The sequence below is a fragment of the Copadichromis virginalis genome, linkage group LG16, assembly GCF_057382275.1.
Source record: "Copadichromis virginalis isolate Kocher_CV1m ecotype Utaka linkage group LG16, C_Virginalis_male_GT1.1, whole genome shotgun sequence".
NCBI classification, from domain to species: Eukaryota; Metazoa; Chordata; class Actinopteri; order Cichliformes; family Cichlidae; genus Copadichromis; species Copadichromis virginalis.
The window spans coordinates 5,396,443-5,415,540 of NC_140633.1; the positions used below are offsets into that span (position 1 = coordinate 5,396,443).

Sequence of the window (19,098 nt, forward strand, 5' to 3'; positions counted from 1 at the left end):
ATGACTGAAGACTGTGAGAAGATCAGTACGTTGGACATAATTTCGAATTTAGGAATCTATTTAGGAATTTATATCTACTCTGTCAGTAACATCTCCAGTTACCTCTCTGTAGCGCTGTCTCTTTATTCCCACAGGTCCTGCTGCTAGTGCTGATAACACATCATCCACCTCAACAGTAAGTGGACAAAATCGAGTGCATGAGAAACGTTGTATTTTCTTCTTCGTTGAAGGCCACCAGGGGTTATGTAACATCCATGCCTTAGACATGAGTTACTGCTTCAGAGTGACTAACAAAGCTACTGTGTTTTAATCTAAAGGTTGTAAATGTAAATAACAAACTATAATCATATACAGTTCACTTGGAAGACATGGCTGTTCAGGCTTTCCTTTATTTAGTTTTAACTATTTACACCATTTTAATCGCTGTTTCTTATTCTGTATTTAAAAGCACTTTGTGAATTGTGTTCATAAGCAGGGCTATATAAATAAACTTTACATTATTTTAAGCCATTTGAACATATTTTCACTAAAATAATTTCCTGACAGTTTGTTATCGATCTGAACGCTGAATTATAAACATGTTTAGTGATATAAATAAAAATTTAAATTCATATATTCAAAATCTCATTAATCTGCATTCACAAGGCAACAACAACGAGACGTGTTTTTGCAAAGCAAGAAAAATAAAGACATCTGTCATTTTCAGACAATTCTGTTAAAAACAATTCCATTTTATTGATATAGCTCCAAATCACAATAGCAGTCACATCGAGGCGTTTTATATTGTAAGGTAAAGAGCCTAGAATAGTACAGAGAAAACCCCAACAATTAAACAACCCCTATGAGCAAGCACCTGGTGACAGTGGGAAGGAAAAACCTCCCGCAGAGCCAGGCTCAGGGAGGGGCAGCCGTCTGCCACCACTAGTTGGAGGTGAGTGGAGAGACACGGGACAGAAATTAATAAGAGAGACAGAAGTTAGTAATTACTAATGATTAAATGAAAAGCGTTGTGTGAGCTCATAGACAGTAAAAAAGGTGATTGAGTACATCAGGGGAAGCCACCCGGAGGTTGCGTGTCCCCTGCATATTGCAGCGTAACAAAGGAAGGTTTTAGGATCCAGCCCTAAGTATATGCTATATGCTATAAACCAAGCTTTGATTGCTGCCAAAAGCTGAGTAACACGTGTCTTTATCAGGAAGGTGACCAGACACCGCTTTGTTAGTCAGGCTTTTATCTGAAAGTAACAAGAGAGATATTTCATTTCAGGGCTATTTGCCAGCGATTCTCGTAAAACTTGTTGTTAATCTTGTAAAGCTCCAAATTTTACGACCAGACTGTCAATCTTTTCCTTCTCTTAAGGGATTTTTGTGCCAATCTGAAAGTGAAAAGTGAGGATAATAAGGGCAAAAATGTAAATAAATTTAATCCGAAAAAAGAATTGTTTTGGTTATAATCAAACCCCAATCAACTCGGGATAAAGAGCGTTTGACAGATTAATACATTCACCACAACCTGCTCCCTACATCACACTTGTCCCCCGGCATGATGGCTCATCTAATCCCAGCCAATAGAATTTCATCTGTTAATCAGAGGTCTGTTCAAGTAAATTGTCTTGATGCACACTCAATCATCCAGGTAAGGAAATCACAAAAGGTTGATTCAGTTCATCTGGACGTAGCGTTCAGGTGACGTCTTCAGTCTCAGCTGACTGCAGGTTTCCAATCTTATAAACAGTACATTTGCATAATGACTGAACCAGCCCACTGAAGGAACAATGGGCAGTAAGTTCAGTTCCTTGATAATTAGTATGCAAATTCTCATGGACATTGATCAGCAACCAATGATCAATGTCCATGAGAACCATTCACAGAGAAGACACCGTTCCAAAAGCAAACGCACTTGGTTGATGCTGAGAGTGGTGCTGTTGCTGAGGTTGGGGTCATCCTGTAATCTCTTACAACCTACCCCCAACGCTTCAGTGACTGGGATGCAAGTGAAGAGAGATGTAACATCGTACAAGACCATGGTTTCATCTGCCTCCATCTCTCACGTCTCACAAAGTTTTCTCATGATAGTCTTTCTAGTTTGGCAGAATCGTGCACCTACCCATGTCTGCTGGACGTTGTTGTCATTACTAAGTGATGTGAGCGCCATATTACAATAAGTAAGCCAAACGAACAGCACGCAGCAAATAAGTCAAACGTCCTTCGTTGCCTGGTCTTAGACTTTTCTTGCTGAGCTAGATGAGCTTTCTCAGTTCATTCAAACACCTTTTGAAAAGGATGTTTGTTGTTGTTCATCAATGGTCATAAAATTTGCATCTTAATGATCAAGGAACTGACCTCCCAGCTCATTGTTCGTTAGTGGTGCTAATGGTGCAGTCATTGTGCAAATGTACTGTTTATAAGATTGGGGTCAGTCAGCTGAGACTGAAGAAGTCACCTGGATGAGTGACGACTCGTTTCAAGTTCATGTAAATTGTTGACAGGTGGACATAACCACTGGAATTTGCATTTTAAGTTCTCAACATTAGCAATTTGGCAGGGACCGTTTTGTTTGTTTGTTTGTTTGTGCTACAATTTATCATATTTTGATGAGAGGGTGGAGCGTTTTGTTATCTGCCTTGTTTAGCCAGTTTGATTAACAAGCAGCATTCATTACTTATATAGTTTTAACACACACACTTGCATACTTGTTAATCCAGTGTTTAAAACAGTTATAGTGGCCAGTGTCAGCTGACCTGTGGGCCCGAGCAGTCATGTCCATGACTTATAGTTCAATTAGGAAAACAATTCAACTATTTAATCATCAGGCCCAGATGTTGCTGCTAGCCCAAGCTAGTTCTGGTTTACAGCAAATTTGGGTATTTAGACGTTTTAGTTTGACAGTCACACATAACACAAACATTTTTCTAGCAAGTCTTGTGTTGGCTGTAAATGTCACATAGTTTATCAAATAAACTGAACATTGTTATAGTTGTATTGTATCTGATTTGCCCTTTTTGTTTTTCAATCTTACACGTAGGAACCAAAGAAAGACGCACCGGAGCAACCAGGCTCCTCCACGATAGATGTGGTCTCGGTGACAGAAGAAGACCTCCCTACTGTCGAGACCCCCACCAGTCTGAACATCAGCCCCCTGGGCAGCTTTGTCATTGAGCCACAGTCAGGGAACTATTGCACTAAACCCGCAGATCCCCAACCTCCACCCAGTCCAGCCATGCCCATTACCAAAGTGCAGCCATTTATGCATGGTGAGATGCTGTGATACTCCAGGGGTGAATATGTACTTGCATGACATAATGGAAATATTACTGTTCAAGGCTAAAACTAAAAGGAGATCAGCACAAAATCCAACTAAATACAATGCAAAAGATCTTTTACAGATTCAGCTCTTTCTTACATGAACGTCTTTACGTCTCCCTTTTTAAAATGACTTTTACAATTTGCTTTCTACCAAAAAGGTCTGAGTAATATTGAAGAAAATTATTTTGACAATCGTCTTGAAAAATGTCAAAATAATCTTGCTGCTAGATCAGTGTTTGCAAAGGGACACAGTGTGTTTCCTCGGATGTAAAATGTGATGACTAAATAAAGCACACAGTCAGTGTAATAAAGCCTAAACTTAAGAGCCATTTAGTGTTGGAGTTGAAAAACTTTTGAAACTCAGGTGCTCATATTGTATATTGTTGGCACAGCGAATTTTCACTAACCCCGTCTGTCCACAGAAGATGACATGGATAAAAGCTGGAAGAGCAGAATCTTAGCCCATCGCTTTGCCGTTCTGATATTCGCTGTTTGCTGCATCCTCGGGGTGGCTGTCCTGCTCAGCATTGGCCTTGGATGTAAGGAGCTCAGTGCTGTGGTAACTCTCTACATTTTGCAAAAATGGAGCCACTGAAGTGTCAGGATTGTTGCACGTTCGATATGTCACGTGGTTGGTGGTCACAACCTTAATAGGACTGTGTGAAGAATGACCAAGAATGACAGAGGCAGAATTTAGTGGAGCATTATTTTTATTTATCAAAGCTCTAATTCACAAAACTTAACATGGCAACTCAGACAGAATCACACAAATTAATAAAATGTTCAGTAAATAATCAATAAATACAAAAAATACTGAAACAAAAATAACATTTACTCCACACAAGCAACTTATTACAGACCAGCAGAGGTGTTCCTGCCTGGTGCCCACAGGAAACAATGCAGGTTGCCCATCTTTTCTCTTTATGTCTGCAGTATTACCGAACACTGAACAAGATCATTCAGTACTTCTAGAACCTTCCTTATCGACAGTTTCATCTGTGCCTACAGTGGGCCTGAGCTGTTCGGGGAGGTTTCAGTGTGGCTCCTCGTCTCAGTGCATCAACAGCATTTACCTGTGTGACGGAAAACTTCACTGCAAAAATGGGGAAGACGAGCTTGGCTGTGGTAAGACACACACACACACACACACACACACACACACACACACACACACACACACACACACACACACACACACACACAGCCATACTAGTTTTTTAATATTTCCACATGTGGAAATACAGCAACTGTACGTTTAGCTAGCAGACACATTTTGTGCAAACTGTGCAGAAATATTTGTGCTTCTGCTGGGATTTTTTAACAGTTTGAAATGAAGTGGCCACAACTTTAGTGACATCTACAGCACCACAAGCATGAGAAGAAAAAAGGATGTGTTGAGGGTGTAAACAGGCTGTGGGATGACACTGTTTTCATATTACTGTGTGAGTTTCTCCGTGTGGTCAGCTCACAGCAATGCCAGCCTGCAGGACAAACACACAGGATCTGGGGGATCTCAGGTGGACTCCCATACAACCAGGCCTGGCTCTGCTTAGCTCCTGAGCTCAGATGTGCTCAGTTGGCATTAACTGAAGATGCCAGAACAGCAGTTCTATGTTTTAGAAAACAGGATAGTGTACCGTCTCCCTTCTTGTAATTTCCTGTCTGTGTCGCATGTGTCTGTCTCTCAGTGCGTCTGAGTGGCAGAAGTTCAGTCCTGCAGGTTCAGATCCAGGGAAAATGGAGGACAGTCTGCTCAGAAGATTGGAACAACAGGCTGGGCAGAGCTGCCTGCAAGCAGCTTGGATACTCCAGGTTACACCAATGTTTCATTCATTTCTGCAGTGTCTAGTTGTCAGGCTGAGATGATACATTTCTTATTCGTGTCCTTTTTTTGTTTAGCACATTTTCTTGTTTTGGATGGACTTTTAAAAAGTGGACCACTGCTCCAAAGGTGGTGGACCAGTGGTCCATTTGACCAGAGTAAACTATCTCCAATTAAATTACAGTACAGTTACTGCAATAGACTGGGAAACTGTCTGGGATGTATTTTATTTATTAACTTGTGGAAGATGGAACATCCATGAATACTGTAACATCTGAGATACTGATAATATAGTACTAGAGATACTATATGTCCAAAAATATGAAGAAAACTTATTCAGTTTGTGTCCAACGTCATCTGCAACTGACATCACTTCAAAATAATGCTTGAAGGAAAGGATTGCTTACTTGGTTAAATGGCTGTTACCTTGAACCCTCCCTCCTTGTGTCCCTGCTCTGTTCACATCAGTGATTCTCTGTGACTGTGGTTCGATGTTCGGGCTTGTTATTATGCTGCAAAATGAATTTGGCTAGTTTGGTTTATGCTGGCAGCAGAAGATAAATTATAAAGACTGCTGAACCAAAAATGTATTTAAAAATGAAAGTAAGAGTCAAGTCAGCTTTAATTGTATAGCACGTTTAAAAGACATTAAGTGTCATGAAACTAAACTCTTACTGCACATAAGAGAGTACAGTTAGAGTTTAGTTGGAGCTGAAAACAACTGTGTTTACAGGGCTTTTATCATTCCAACTACAGTAAGAAATAGATGGTTTAGGTCACAGAGTAATTATGGTTTTGAAACAACAGTAACCGTTGGTTTAACAGAGACAATTTTGCAACGTGCATCACCTTCAGAGGAAAAGACAAACAGGACTGTCAAACCCTGAAATGTATCTGTGTGAGCCGTAACAGATCCAAGACATGAAAGTCTCACAGGATGTCAGACTATGAAGGATAGATATATGAAGATATATGAACATAACCCTGACCCTTTTGTTTTTCAGTTATTTAGAGTCTTTCTTCATCTCTCTGACCTACATTGAGAAGGACCTTCAGACTGACCTGATGTCTTTTCACTGGAACAAGTCACAGATAATCAAGCTTCAGAACGCCCCATCTATCAGGTGTACACACCTTTTGTCCTGTTTGAGTAAATGGAAAGTGTGTATTTGCCCCAAAGTGATAACACTGCTGTTGTCATCCAATTAGCCAATCAGAATTTAAAAAAAAAGAAGAAATTGCGCCTCAATATTAACCAGTCAAACAAAATACTCTCCAAAAACGGTCTGTTACACAGCAATGAGCGCTATAAATATTTTCACGAAACTATGAAAACATTACAAATTCAAAAGAGACAAACTGTTACTATATCAGCCACATCTGATGAAAACATCAAAGACTTCTGATGACCACAGACTGCTACAGAACACTATTGAAATCAATTCTGCCAAAGTATTCACTCACCCAACCAAAGCAAATACTTTGGGTAAAACAGTGTGCAAACATACACTTCACTGGCTTTAGTATCAAGAACACTTTACTATACAGACCAGAGGAGCCAGACATCAAATTACAACCCACCAATTACCTCGTGATCTACAGCTGTCCAGTGGCTGAGCATTTAAAGAGAAGAAGTAGAAGAGGTCATATTAAAGCTTAGAGGGAATGAGATTAATAAAAGATCTTTTAGTCCAGTACACCATCAAAGTATTTTGAAGCTTTCGTTTTAAGGTATAAGAGTGTTTTAACTTGTTGTACGTGTTCAGTTCGGCTGAGCTTCCGTGTCATTTGACCTATGGTTTCTATTTCACCACAGTAAGACACAGTGCAGCTCAGGGCTGGTGACAACTCTAAAATGTCTAGGTGAGAAAGCATGCAGCATTTGTTTTATTGATGTTTTTATTATATAAGAAAGTTTTCCACACACTTTGCTTGTTCTGTGTTTTGTCATATTACAGCCTTATTTCAAAATGGATTAAATTAGCTTTTCACTTCCAAATTCTGCAAACAATACCCCATCATGACAAAAAAAGGGAAAAAATATAACATGCGTATTTAAGTATTCACAGTGTTTGCTCAATGCTTTGTTGAAGCACCTTGGACAGGATTTACAGTTTTACATCTTTTCAAGTATGATGCTACAAGCTTGCCACACCTATTTTCCTCTATTAATCAACCACAGACCAAGACAGACTTTAATTCATTTGAAAGCCTGATGCTTAACATTGTCCACCCCAGCTGTGAAACTCAGAAACCAGTCTTACTTGTTATCATCTATCGTCCACCTGGGCCTTACACAGAGTTTCTGTCTGATTTCTCAGACTTTATATCTAATTTAGTTCTGAGCTCAGATAAAATAATTATTGTGGGTGATTTTAACATCCATGTAGATGCTAAAAATGACAGCCTCAACATGGCATTTAATCTGTTATTAGACTCAATTGGTTTCTCTCAAAATGTAAAAGAACCCACCCACCACTTTAATCACACTCTAGATCTTGTTTTAACAACGTACGACTCTGGATACTGTAGCTCAAAGGTCTCTAATCAGAAGTACCTGACTCCGTGGTATAATTCTCAAACACGTAGCCTAAAGCAGATGACTCGTAATCTGGAGAGGAAATGGCATGTCACAAATTTAGAGGATCATTATTTAGCCTGGAGAAATAGTTTGCTGCTTTATAAGAAAGCCCTCCGCAAAGCCAGAACGTCTTACTATTCATCACTGATTGAAGAAAATAAGAACAACCCCAGGTTTCTCTTCAGCACTGTAGCCAGGCTGACAAACAGTCAGAGCTCTGTTGAGCCAACCATCCCTTTAACGTTAACTAGTAATGACTTCATGAACTTCTTCACAAATAAAATTTTAATCATTAGAGAAAAAATGACCAGTAATCATCCCACAGATGTAATATTATCTACAGCTACTTTCAGTACCATTGATGTTAAGTTAGACTCTTTTTCTCTAATTGATCTTTCTGAGTTAACTTCAATAATTACTTCCTCCAAACCATCAACGTGTCTTTTAGACCCCATTCCTACAAAACTGCTCAAAGAAGTCCTGCCATTAATTAATGCTTCAATCTCTAATGATCGGCTATGTACCACAGGCCTTCAAGCTGGCTGTAGTTAAACCTTTACTCAAAAAGCATCTCTAGACCCAGCAGTCTTAGCTAATTATAGGCCAATCTCCAACCTTCCTTTATATCAAACATCCTTGAAAGAGTAGTTGAGTAGTGGTAAAGAGCTGCAGTCCTTCTCTACAGAGCAACGCTCTTGGTCACCTCTATGACTAATGGTCTTCTACCCTTATTGATCAGATTGGCTGGTTGGCCAGCTGTAGGAAGAGTCGTGGTCTTTCTTTCATTTATGAATGATGGTGGCTGCTGTGCTCTTTGTTGTGGAACATTTTCTTTACCCTCTCCCTGATCTATCCCTCAATACAATCCTGTGCATTTTATGTTTTTTATTTTCAATAAATTTGCAAGAATTTTGAGTTTATTGTATGTAGAAAGGCGTGAGGTGAAAACTTAAATTTAATCGATTTTAATCCTTCATTGCTTTTTTTGAAATAAAGCTATAAAATATATAAATATAGAGCAAATATATATATCCTCTACAATTAGGAGAGAGGAACCTGTGTCACTCTCCTTTGAAAACTAGTCTAAACAAACTACTCTAGACAAAAACTATTTTGTCTAGATTTAGCTTTAAGAGCATAGCAAGCAGCCTTCCAGTGGCCCTTTTTATGACAAAAGTTACAGACTTTGTCCAGGTTGTACAAGTTGACCTCTGATCCACCTGACTGGTCAGAAACACTAACAGAATCAGCACTAGCTTCAAGTGTAGTACCAGGGTTATGAGAATCCCCCAAAACACACTCATGAGCCACCATATAATCTTCTGCTAGAGCAGCAGCTTCAGTAGCAGTGTTTGCTTTTTAATTGTTGATGTGCAACTATAGCCTCAAGAATCCAAATTTTAAACTGATCCAAGACTATAACCCCGTAAGCCTAACCCAGCCTACAGGGTTTGATGTGAACAGATAAACTCAAGATTGTTTGTCCTCCTTTTTTTCCAAGTCCCAAATCGTTCCCTGTAAGCGTAGAGAAAGCTGCTTTTACAATATAATAACTTAGAATAAAGAACCTTGAACTTTGTCTTTCTAGTAAACTTCCAGTGCAAACTGTAGCATTAGTGTCACCAGTATCGAACTACTGTCATTGATGTGAAACATGTTTGAGCAAGGAGAAAAAAGTTTTCTGAATCATTTTCATTAAATTTTGACAACAGTGTCAGGTTGCACAAAATATAATACTTTTCAGTCCAATGGTAAAATAAAGAATACCGCAGCTCAACAAGATTTCAGTTTTCCACTTTTAATCAAATATAGCCTATATCTCTCCGCAGCTTTCAAAACACATTCTCTCCATTGCTAACTGCTTCTCATTTTCTGCATTTTGTTTCCTTGCATCATGTTCTAGCAGTAATTTAAGCAACTCATTTTACTGCAACTCGTTCTGACACCTGGCAGAGAAGAACTAGGAACAGCTGAACCAAGTTCCCTTGTACATGAATCAAAACAGCCATTTCACTTAAATTTGCTTGGATACTTTAAACGTGTCCATAAACCTCTTGTCAAATCTCAGTCTCATAATGATCTACTATTGATCATCACTATTAATGAGATAAAAGCCTTAATAAAGGAATCTATTTAGCCATATTTTTACAACACACGAGTCAGAGGATCAATTGACCTCCTCTACATGTCATGCTAAAACCCAAACATTGCTGCTTCCAGGGTACAAACAAATCCAGAAGAGTACAAATCCCTTCTCATATACTGCCTGCTTATAAAGCATAACCTGATACTTAGCCTACTCTTCATGCAGTGTCAATGCCAGATTGGCTGTCTGTATCTGGAAGTCCCCCGGGATCTCAGCTTGGTCATTCTCAACCACCCTGGGGGGCATATCCCATTTTCACTTCCAAGGGGCTTCCTAGCCATACTTGACACAGATGTCACTGTGTACTATTCTAGCCACTAGGTTATGGCGCTCCATGTATGCCCTGCCTGGTGTGGTAAACTCCAGCTCCTTTCAATCTTGTGCTTAGAGCTTGTTCCTGTGCTGCCATGATTATTGCCTCTGTCCTGTCTTTCAGTCCAGCTTTGTCCAGCCATTGTTAGGATTTCTCAATATTAGTTACTTCTTCTATCTGCCAGTACATGTTGTACAAGGGCATGTCCTTCTATAATGGTTTCTCTTCTCGCCCCTCTTCTTTCTTGGGTTTCTGCTGATGGAGAGTGGTTTAGACACACACTAGTCCTTGGCCTCCTTTCTTCTGCTTCTGCTGGACTTGGGGTGAAACCCTCGCGGCATGGTAAGGAGCTTTCTTGACCTGATGTAAGTGTCTTCTGTCTTCTCCTTTGACCAATTATTGTATCAGCAGGGTATCTGACAAACAGCAGGGCACAGGTGTTGGCCGGATCTTTTTCTTCCCATTCATCTGAGTCCTCAGGACTTACCTTACTCTGCAGGTATTTGGTGGTTACAGCTTTTCTAGCAGCCTCTTCATGGTTCATATTTGCCTTTGGGATTCTGAGGTCCTTGATGTCTGTAATGTTGTCTTCTCCCACTCTTTGTTACCATCTGACTACACTTCTCCGGACCGGATGAAGTTTCAATGTCACTTCTGTTAGATCTTAGTGGTGTGGATCAGTGAACTGATGTCTCGTTCACTCCTGGCGAAAAGATTGATGTCATCCATGTAGAGGGTGTTTGCTCCATTCGGAATTCGGTATCTGTAGCCAGACTTGCTGATGATCTGGCTGGGGGGGGTTAGGCCTACACCGAACAGTTAACCTCTTGTGTTTTTCCGCCCATCTTCATTTTATTCTTGATGACGGCTCTTAGGGTCCTGTTAATCTTGTACAGTTCTAGATATTAGAATATGAACCATGTGCCTATTCATGTTAGCCGCTATGATGCCAGGAGCATCCGTGTTGTGCTGAGGCAGATTTTTGGCCAGTAGTTGGATGGGACCAGTCCCTTTTGGAGATTCTTGAGGATCAGGACTATCTGGCCTGCAGCTGGTCATTCTGGGTGCATCAAATGCATTAGCAGCTGGTTAGTTTGTGCTGCCAGACACTCATTGAGTGCAGTTAACTTATTGAGCAAGTTGGAGAGCAGGCCCTGGTCCTGTCCAACTCTTCATGCTGTTTCTTGGATGTCTCCCATTGTGACTGTGACTGAAGCATGTTCAGGGTGGAGATTACCATGGTCTGCTCTTAGATCCACCAACCACTGAGCATTATTGTTATGCAATCCTTCTCCCATATGCTCTTCCAGTAGTGCTGCACCTCCTGCCCTGGTGATGATGTTCTCAGACTGTTCCTCTGGCACTGAAAGAACATCTTGGATGGTTTAATGGAGAACATCTGGTTTATCCTTCTGACTTTTATCTCTCTATATCTGCCCAATCATTTATTGATAGGGACCTAGAAGAGAGAGACCTAATGTTTAATAAACCAAATTTAACTGTTTTGCTGCGATTTAAGCATTGTTTAAATGCTTAAATGTGATGCTTAAATCGGTATAAATGGTAGAAATTTGTTTTTTCAGCAGGCCAGGCATTCCAAAATCTGCTTCTTTTCCCCTTCTTTTAGGCTTTAAGCAGTGGAGTTGCTGCATGTTTCAGATCATACCTGCTGCATAATCAAGGCCTAAGGGCTTAAGATTCAGGGCCTAAACTGAAGGCGAGACCTTCTCCTTCAAGAATGTTTAGTACAGAGCAAGGTTTCATCAAAGTAGCAGTAGTAGTGGCTTTTTTTTGGTCAGCAGTATTGAAGTCGTTACCCCACAAATGTAAGGTATTACACATTACTCATCACTTTCATTGCTACTAATTACATTTACTAAAAGTAACATTTTCTTAAAAGTAATCCATTACATTCCTTAATTCTTCACTGGAAAAACAAATTCTTTACGCTACTTGTTGCATTAGTTTGTCGTTACTCTGTAAAATTACTAATTTACAAAACACGCATTATTTCAAGATGCAGTAGTCAGCACAGAAGAAAGTCCTGGGTTATGTAAGTGTGATTGGCTGTCTGTCTCTCTGTGTCAGCCCTGCAACTGCCTGGGCAGGGTAAGCCCCTCCTCCTGCCATATGGCAGCTGAGATGGGCTCCAGGATCCCCGTGACCCTGAAATGGATAAGCCCAGGAGACATTATATCAAATGTTTATTATTTATTTGGCTTATTAACCTCAACATACGACAATGCTGCAAAAAAATTAATTTTCAAGTACAAAAATAAATACCAAACCAGTTTATAATCAGGTGGACGAAAAGATCCATTCACTGATTGTATGTACAATATGCATAAACTTTGAACTATTTACAGTGAAACAACACAGAAGATCAAACAACATAACATAAATTAAAATATGTAAAACTCAAAAAAAGCATCCATGTAACAATTTTAACAACTGAAGTGTATCACTTATTTCCTCACCTTTCCAGCTTGTTATCTTTGTAGTGCTATACTCTTTCTCTGTCTCAGCCCCCCCCCCCCCCCCCTTTTTATTTTGTGTGTGCTGAGTCTGTAACCCCTCCCCCCGCCCTTCCCCTTCCTGCTCAGTGCATAGCAATGACTATTTGATGTCCTGTAGTCGGCCAATCACACACAACTTGAACAGAAAAAAAACAGAAAGGAAAAAAAGAAAAAACTAAAGCTCTAAAAGAAATTTCGTTCCCAGCCGACACACTGTCACTATAGGACAGTACTAACCTTCTGGTGGTGACACTATAACTGCTTGACACTTTGTTTCTCTGTGCCCTCAGATTGCGGTCTCAGGCCTCAGTACAGGACACGTATTGTTGGAGGTAACATCACGAAACAAGGCCAGTTCCCCTGGCAAGTTAGCCTCCATTTTAGGAATGAACACCTGTGTGGAGGCTCCATCATATCACCATACTGGGTCATCACTGCAGCACATTGTGTGTATGGGTGAGTCAATCAGATGTAGATATTTTACATTCTCTACAAACATCTGGTTCTTCTTAATACTGACAACAAAGGCCTGTTTGTTGAGCGGGCATAAAAACACTATTATGCTTATGTCTGTTAAGTCCTTGTTGTATCCAAGGGTTCTTCTCCTAATGCCTGGCAGCTCCAACTTTGCCTAATGTATCCACTATCCCTCTTCTGCACATGTCCAAACCACTTCAGGTTGTCACGGTCTGTGTGGCAGACCGTGGGGATGAGAGGAATGAGGACCCAAGATGCAGGACTTAATGATGAAGGCAGTGTGTTTATTTACAGTGGTGTAATAGTTCACAGAATAAATCCCCGTGTTTTCCCCTTGACTTCCGTGTCGTCTCTTCACCCACAAGTCCGTGCTCTTCCTCTCCTGTGTGCCCTCGCACCCTGTGCTCGCTGCTCTTGTCTTCCCTGCTCCTTGCTGGAGAAAATAACAAAGAGGCAACTTGTCAGGACACTCGACTACCGCAGGCATGCACTCACCGGACTTAACATTTATCACCACTAACATGGAGTCTCACACAACAATCCCACACCGAGGAGCACTCAGCCACAGTCTTAAGAAGCTCCCCAACGACGCTTCATTAGCTGCAGGTGTATGTGATCATCTACTTCAGGTGTGGCCATCCTCTAGACAGGACACGCCCACCAGGCCTACCTGAAAAGTCCTTTCAGAGAGGCGGGCTCTCGCTTCGGCCACTAAGAGAGTTGGAGATGGTTTTGATCTGACCAATGAGCCGAATTTACGGCCTTCTGACGAGTGAAGCGTGCAGAGTTTTTTTCAACCAAAACAGCTTTGCAGACTCTCCAGAAACACACAAGTCCTTACCAGCTGCCCCACAACCCAGTGTTTCAGATGGCTGAAAGAAATGTTTGATGGCAAAAGGCAATGCAGTGTTGAGGTTCTAACGTTTAAATAAGAAAATGCCAAGAGGAGACCAGCAGCCCTGAGTCTGCATGCAAAACATGAAAAACTCCAAAGCAGATGCTTGTTCTTACATAGCTGCACATATTCTTTGTTGTGGTACTTTTCTGTTCCAATGAAACAAGAAGATCTCATTTTAAAGTCCTTTTTTTTTTGCCATCCTGTGATTGCATTTGCCATATTCTCTTAATATCTTCGAGCTATTTCCAAGAATGCTGATGTTAGATTCAGTTTTAAAGCTGGATGTGATCTTAAAGTCACTCTCACAGCACTGATTTTAGAGTAATGTACAATAATTGTAATGTCATTTAAATTTCCAAACGGCAGTCAGGGCTATGTTGAAGTACAGGCTGTATGGAGGACCGTACCTTATCTGTTAAGCTCGCCTTTATGACACCATGTCTGTGTGAATTACTGACATGATATCAACATACCAAGGAGTTTATGACTTGTTTTTCTTTTATCAAAGAAAAGATGGAAAACTTGAAGTTACAGCACAATTTCTCCAAATGTGTGCTTCTTTTTAAGCCAGGGTGCTTTTACAGCATTCACATTAGCTCAGGTGATAAAAATACAATGACCACACAGACAGGAAGTGAACTTTAACATTCGAGGTTCTGTTCGAGTCTTTCTTAGATGATGTGAACAGTCTCATGGAGCTTCTTTTTTATTTATTGCAAATCACTTGTACTTTATTTGAACACATGCAGGGAGCTTCTGTGATGCATTTACTTCTCCGGCCTCGTGTTCCCATCTTGTATTTCTAAAACCCAACTTCTGTGTTTGCTCTGTAGAAACACCAATGAATCTAAACATTCACAGATTTCATCAGTACATCTTCAACATTTTAAGTCTTTGTTGTTTTTATGTTTTACATTTTTAAAAAGTTTCAACATTTTCTGTTTTCAAAGCACAGTGGCATGGAAAAAGATTTTTCTGCTGCTGCAGAAATGATTGTCCCAGAATGATTCTGGGATTTTATGGTCAAACATTGTGATTTCCTAACTGTGTGTGGAGTAACATGAGCTTTCTCTGATGATGTAAGTGTCCTGACCAAGAATGGTTCAGGATTAAACAACACAAACTGTTTTGATAGCAGAAACGGTCTATCTTACAGCTCTCAGAGGTTACAGACAGTTTTACAGACACATCCTTTTTCATGTCTGTTTACGTGGTTTTTATGTATATAGTTATTCTCAATAGTACACGCATCGTCTAACTTTTCTTTGCTCTACAGTGTAAATGTAGGAACTTGCAAGTTTTTTTCAAACTCTCACAATTTAACACTCAATGCCAAAAACAGGGTTGACCCATGTTTCTATGATGTCTGCTTCAAATATGTACAGCTCTGAAAATCCCTTCTTCTTCTTTTAAAGTAATGTAGAACATGATCTCTCTCACTCTTTGTGTCTGTAAAAAAGAAAACCACAAACTGGTAATCGCGTAATAATAATAATAATAATAATAATAGCCTAATAATGCAGAATTGTGATATGGAAATAAAAAACTGAAGTTGTGGCTATTTGAACACGTTGCCTGCCTGCAGCACTGAAGGACTCTGTGAGAGACGTCTGTCTCGCCCTAGCAGCACCTGTCCCTGTCCTCCTCTTCACTTTGCCTCAACATATTTCATCCTATTCTGTGATATGATTTACTCTGAGGTGTTTGACGAGGTTAGTGCTGTTGCCACAGCATCTCACTTTCTTGCCACATGTATCGCAAACCGTGTCGTGGCCGTTTGTGGAGATAAAATACGTCCACACATGACTCCGTTTCACTCAGCCATTGTTGTGAGTGCGCACGCCAGTGGCTGCAACACATTTATACAGCCGTGTTTCGCACATGACTATGAAAGGCGGAAGAGGAAGTAGTTCCTTCCGATTTAGACGATCCGAATGATATAGTTTCTTTCCACTGTGTTCCTGTTAATGATAAACTACAAATTTACCCCAAAGTACTAAAATATCGATGAGAATCGATTCTAGAACATAAATTACTGGTATCGGAAGAATCGATATTTCAATATCAATCTGCACATCACTACTATCCACAGCAGCCTCTGACCTGATGACCTCAGCGCTCGGGAAGAGGGATGAGGTTTCAGCAGATCAGATATAAAATGGGGAGCTTGACTATGCAGGGCCGTTAAGGTTAAAACCAACATTTTAAAGTGAAACCTAAAGTTTCCTGGCAAGGAAGTTGTTGTTTAACCATTGCTTGATATCTGCCGGGCAATTACTTAAACAAGACCATTTAAAACTCAGACTTTGAAAGAACAGTGTAACTGAATGTCATCAGCATAGAGATGATAGGAAATATTGTTGTAATGCCTAATGATTTGGACCAGGGGGGAAATATAGAGCACAAAACATGGAGTACACTGTGTTTAATACGTTTAAAAGAGCATTTGTATCATGGTTCAATTTTACAAGCATCCTGTTTTATTGTGAAGAGCTTTGTAAGAAGAAGTGAATGTGGTTGTGATCGGTAGCAGGATTGAGAGAAGTTGCAACGGAAATTACAAGAAGATTTGTATTTGTATGAACCAGACTGCTTGATAGTCCGTGTCCATGCACACATTTTGCAAACCGCCTGTGAGAAGCTCGAAATCCACAGTGCAGCTGCTCACTTTTGTTTTAGCATCTTGGAGTTGTCCGCTAATCACTCTGCATTCCTTCACACATAACTGTTTCGGTACATAAAACATGCCCTCCACCCTCTCGAAACATGAGACTACAGAGCCTATCAAAGCAGTATAAAAACATGTCTGTAATGAGTTGAAGTTTGACAGTGAAAAGACGTCCACAACAACCACATTTTGGCCCATACATGGAGGTCGTACAGACAACAACACTAGATGTTCAGTAGACATTGGAAAAAGATGTCTCCTGGCATTCCAAAACAACAATATTCAATTTCAATTCAATTTTATTTATACAGCACCAAATCACAACAGTCACCTCAAAGCGCCATACATTGTACAGTAGATCGTACAATAATGCATACAGAGAAAAACCCAACAATCATATGAGGAAGCACTTTGGTGACAGTGGGAAGGAAAAACTCCCTTTTAACAGGAAGAAACCTCCGGCAGAACCAGGCTCAGGGAGGGGCGGGGCCATCTGCTGTGATTGGTTGGGGTGAGAGAAGGAAGACAGGATAAAGACATGCTGCGGAAGAGAGACAGAGGTTAATAACAACTCATGATTCAATGCAGAGAGGTCTGTTAATACATAGTGAGTGAGAAAGGTGACTGGAAAGGAAAAACTTTTTCCTTTTCCAGAGGATTCAGGGTCACCTGGTCCAGCCCTAACTATATGCTTTAGCAAAAAGGAAAGTTTGAAGCCTGATCTTAAAAGTAGAGATAGTGTCTGTCTCCTGAATCCAAACTGGAAGCTGGTCCCACGGAAGAGGGGCCTGAAAACTGAAGGCTCTGCCTCCCATATCAGCCAGCTCGCTCTATTTACCAGTCATAGCCCTGATTCTTTCCTCCTTTCTCCAATGTTTCCTTTTCTTTCTCTATCTCAAACAGGTTTTCCTCCTCTCCTTCTACTCTGTTTTCAGTAACATAATTTCCACGCTGAGTGGCTGTAGCTCAGGAGGTAGAGCAGCTCATCTGCTAATCAGAGGGTTGCTATTTTGGTGACTGTTCCAGCCTGCTTGCCAAAAACTTGTGGGCAAGCTACTGATCATTTCCAAAGTTGCTCTCTGATGAAGCCATCAGAGTATGACTGATGTTGTCTAAAATGCTTTGAGTGTACAGGTAGAGCAGAAAGGCTCTATAAGAACAAGTCAATGTACCACGCTGCTGGCCAACAACGGCTGAGGTCACGTTCAGTATGTTTATTTATTAAATGCAAACATCAGGAACATTTTAGATTGACGTAAGCTTTTCTCAGTTATCATCTGTTATTGTTCACACTTTGCCGCACTTATAAGATCACACTGAGGCTGATGGAACGACTGGGACAGACTGAGCCTACCCTATTTGTTGTGTGCTCATGTCTTTTTTACGTTTTGTCCCCCCCACCCCCCGGATCTTTTCTTGCTGTTTGTGCTCAGGTTTGTAAACTCCTCCATGTGGGCGGTCTATGTGGGACTGACAGAGCAGCCGCTTCACGGGGCCCAGGCTTTGGCTGTTGAGAAAATCGTATACCATAATCGTTACCGACAAAAAGGACTCGACTATGACATCGCACTGATGAAACTGGCCAAGCAACTTGAAGTTAATGGTATTAGTATCCTTCAACCTCTCATTCGCTACAACTTTTTTCCTTGACAACACTCCCTAACACTCATTATTTATAGCCAAAGCTAGAGTGATCCAGGTGTCTTCATTGGCAGACTCACAGGATGCAGTTCAATCCCCAGACCAGGCAGATTTACTACTTTTGTTATTCACATTCTTTGTAGTTTACTTCATATTCCTGTAAGTGCATCTTTGTTAGAATGTCTTCAGCACATACTGCAAGCGAACAATGAGCATGGCTATGCAAATACATTTCACTACATACAACAGTAAATGCATCCTTATTAGTATAGATTTTACTACATAGAAAAGCACATATCAGAACACATCCCACTTCAAATGGGTTCCCAACAGTGATTGCACACTGAACACCAGTTGCCCCATGAGTTGGTGTACGTTCTCTGTTCACTGGTAAATCTAAATTATTGACGGCCTTATTTTTTTCCCATATTGTACTTTTAGACCTATAAACTGCATAGTGCACTGCATCAAAGATCGTTCCGTGTCTGGCAAACTTAAAATACGTGACAGCTATCAGATAATCTTCCTTTCAGTCCTGTTTAGGGATCTTTCACTCTCTTCCACTCTCTTCCCTAACCACAGCCACCCTGGGGCGCCTCTGTCAGTGCGCCCCAGGGTGGCTGTGGTTACAATGTAGCTGCCATCACCAGTGTGCGAATGTGTGTGTGAATGGGTGGATGACTGGATATGTAAAGCGCTTTGGGGTCCTTAGGGACTAGTAAAGCGCTAT

General features: G+C 40.6%; 2 protein-coding genes across 2 annotated transcripts in view; both read left to right on the forward strand.

The window, feature by feature from the left end:
* LOC146690138 (transmembrane protease serine 3-like) lies at window positions 1-13,876 on the forward strand. Its single transcript, XM_085434892.1, has 9 exons — window positions 1-25; window positions 135-175; window positions 3,026-3,254; window positions 3,729-3,845; window positions 4,315-4,431; window positions 4,995-5,118; window positions 6,133-6,254; window positions 12,975-13,051; window positions 13,808-13,876. Exons 1-9 carry the CDS (start codon window positions 1-3, stop codon window positions 13,874-13,876), a joined length of 921 nt encoding a protein of 306 aa, XP_085291018.1.
* tmprss3a (transmembrane serine protease 3a) overlaps window positions 6,874-19,098 on the forward strand; it is a 19,022-nt gene continuing 6,797 nt past the window's right edge. The window contains exons 1-3 of the mRNA XM_085435006.1: window positions 6,874-6,991; window positions 12,975-13,140; window positions 18,161-18,330. Coding sequence (XP_085291132.1) covers window positions 18,177-18,330 — 154 coding nt within the window. The 5' untranslated portion in view covers window positions 6,874-6,991; window positions 12,975-13,140; window positions 18,161-18,176. The remainder of the gene's footprint in view (window positions 6,992-12,974; window positions 13,141-18,160; window positions 18,331-19,098) is intronic.

What these genes read in the sequence shown, in the direction of transcription:
- LOC146690138 (XM_085434892.1), top strand. Translation starts at nt 1, where the DNA reads ATGACTGAAGACTGTGAGAAGATCA. An exon ending in AGTGCAGCCATTTATGCATG is followed by an intron (nt 3,255 to 3,728) that starts GTGAGATGCTGT and finishes GTCTGTCCACAG; the next exon opens with AAGATGACATGGATAAAAGC. An exon ending in AAGGCCAGTTCCCCTGGCAA is followed by an intron (nt 13,052 to 13,807) that starts GTTAGCCTCCAT and finishes GCCATCCTCTAG; the next exon opens with ACAGGACACGCCCACCAGGC.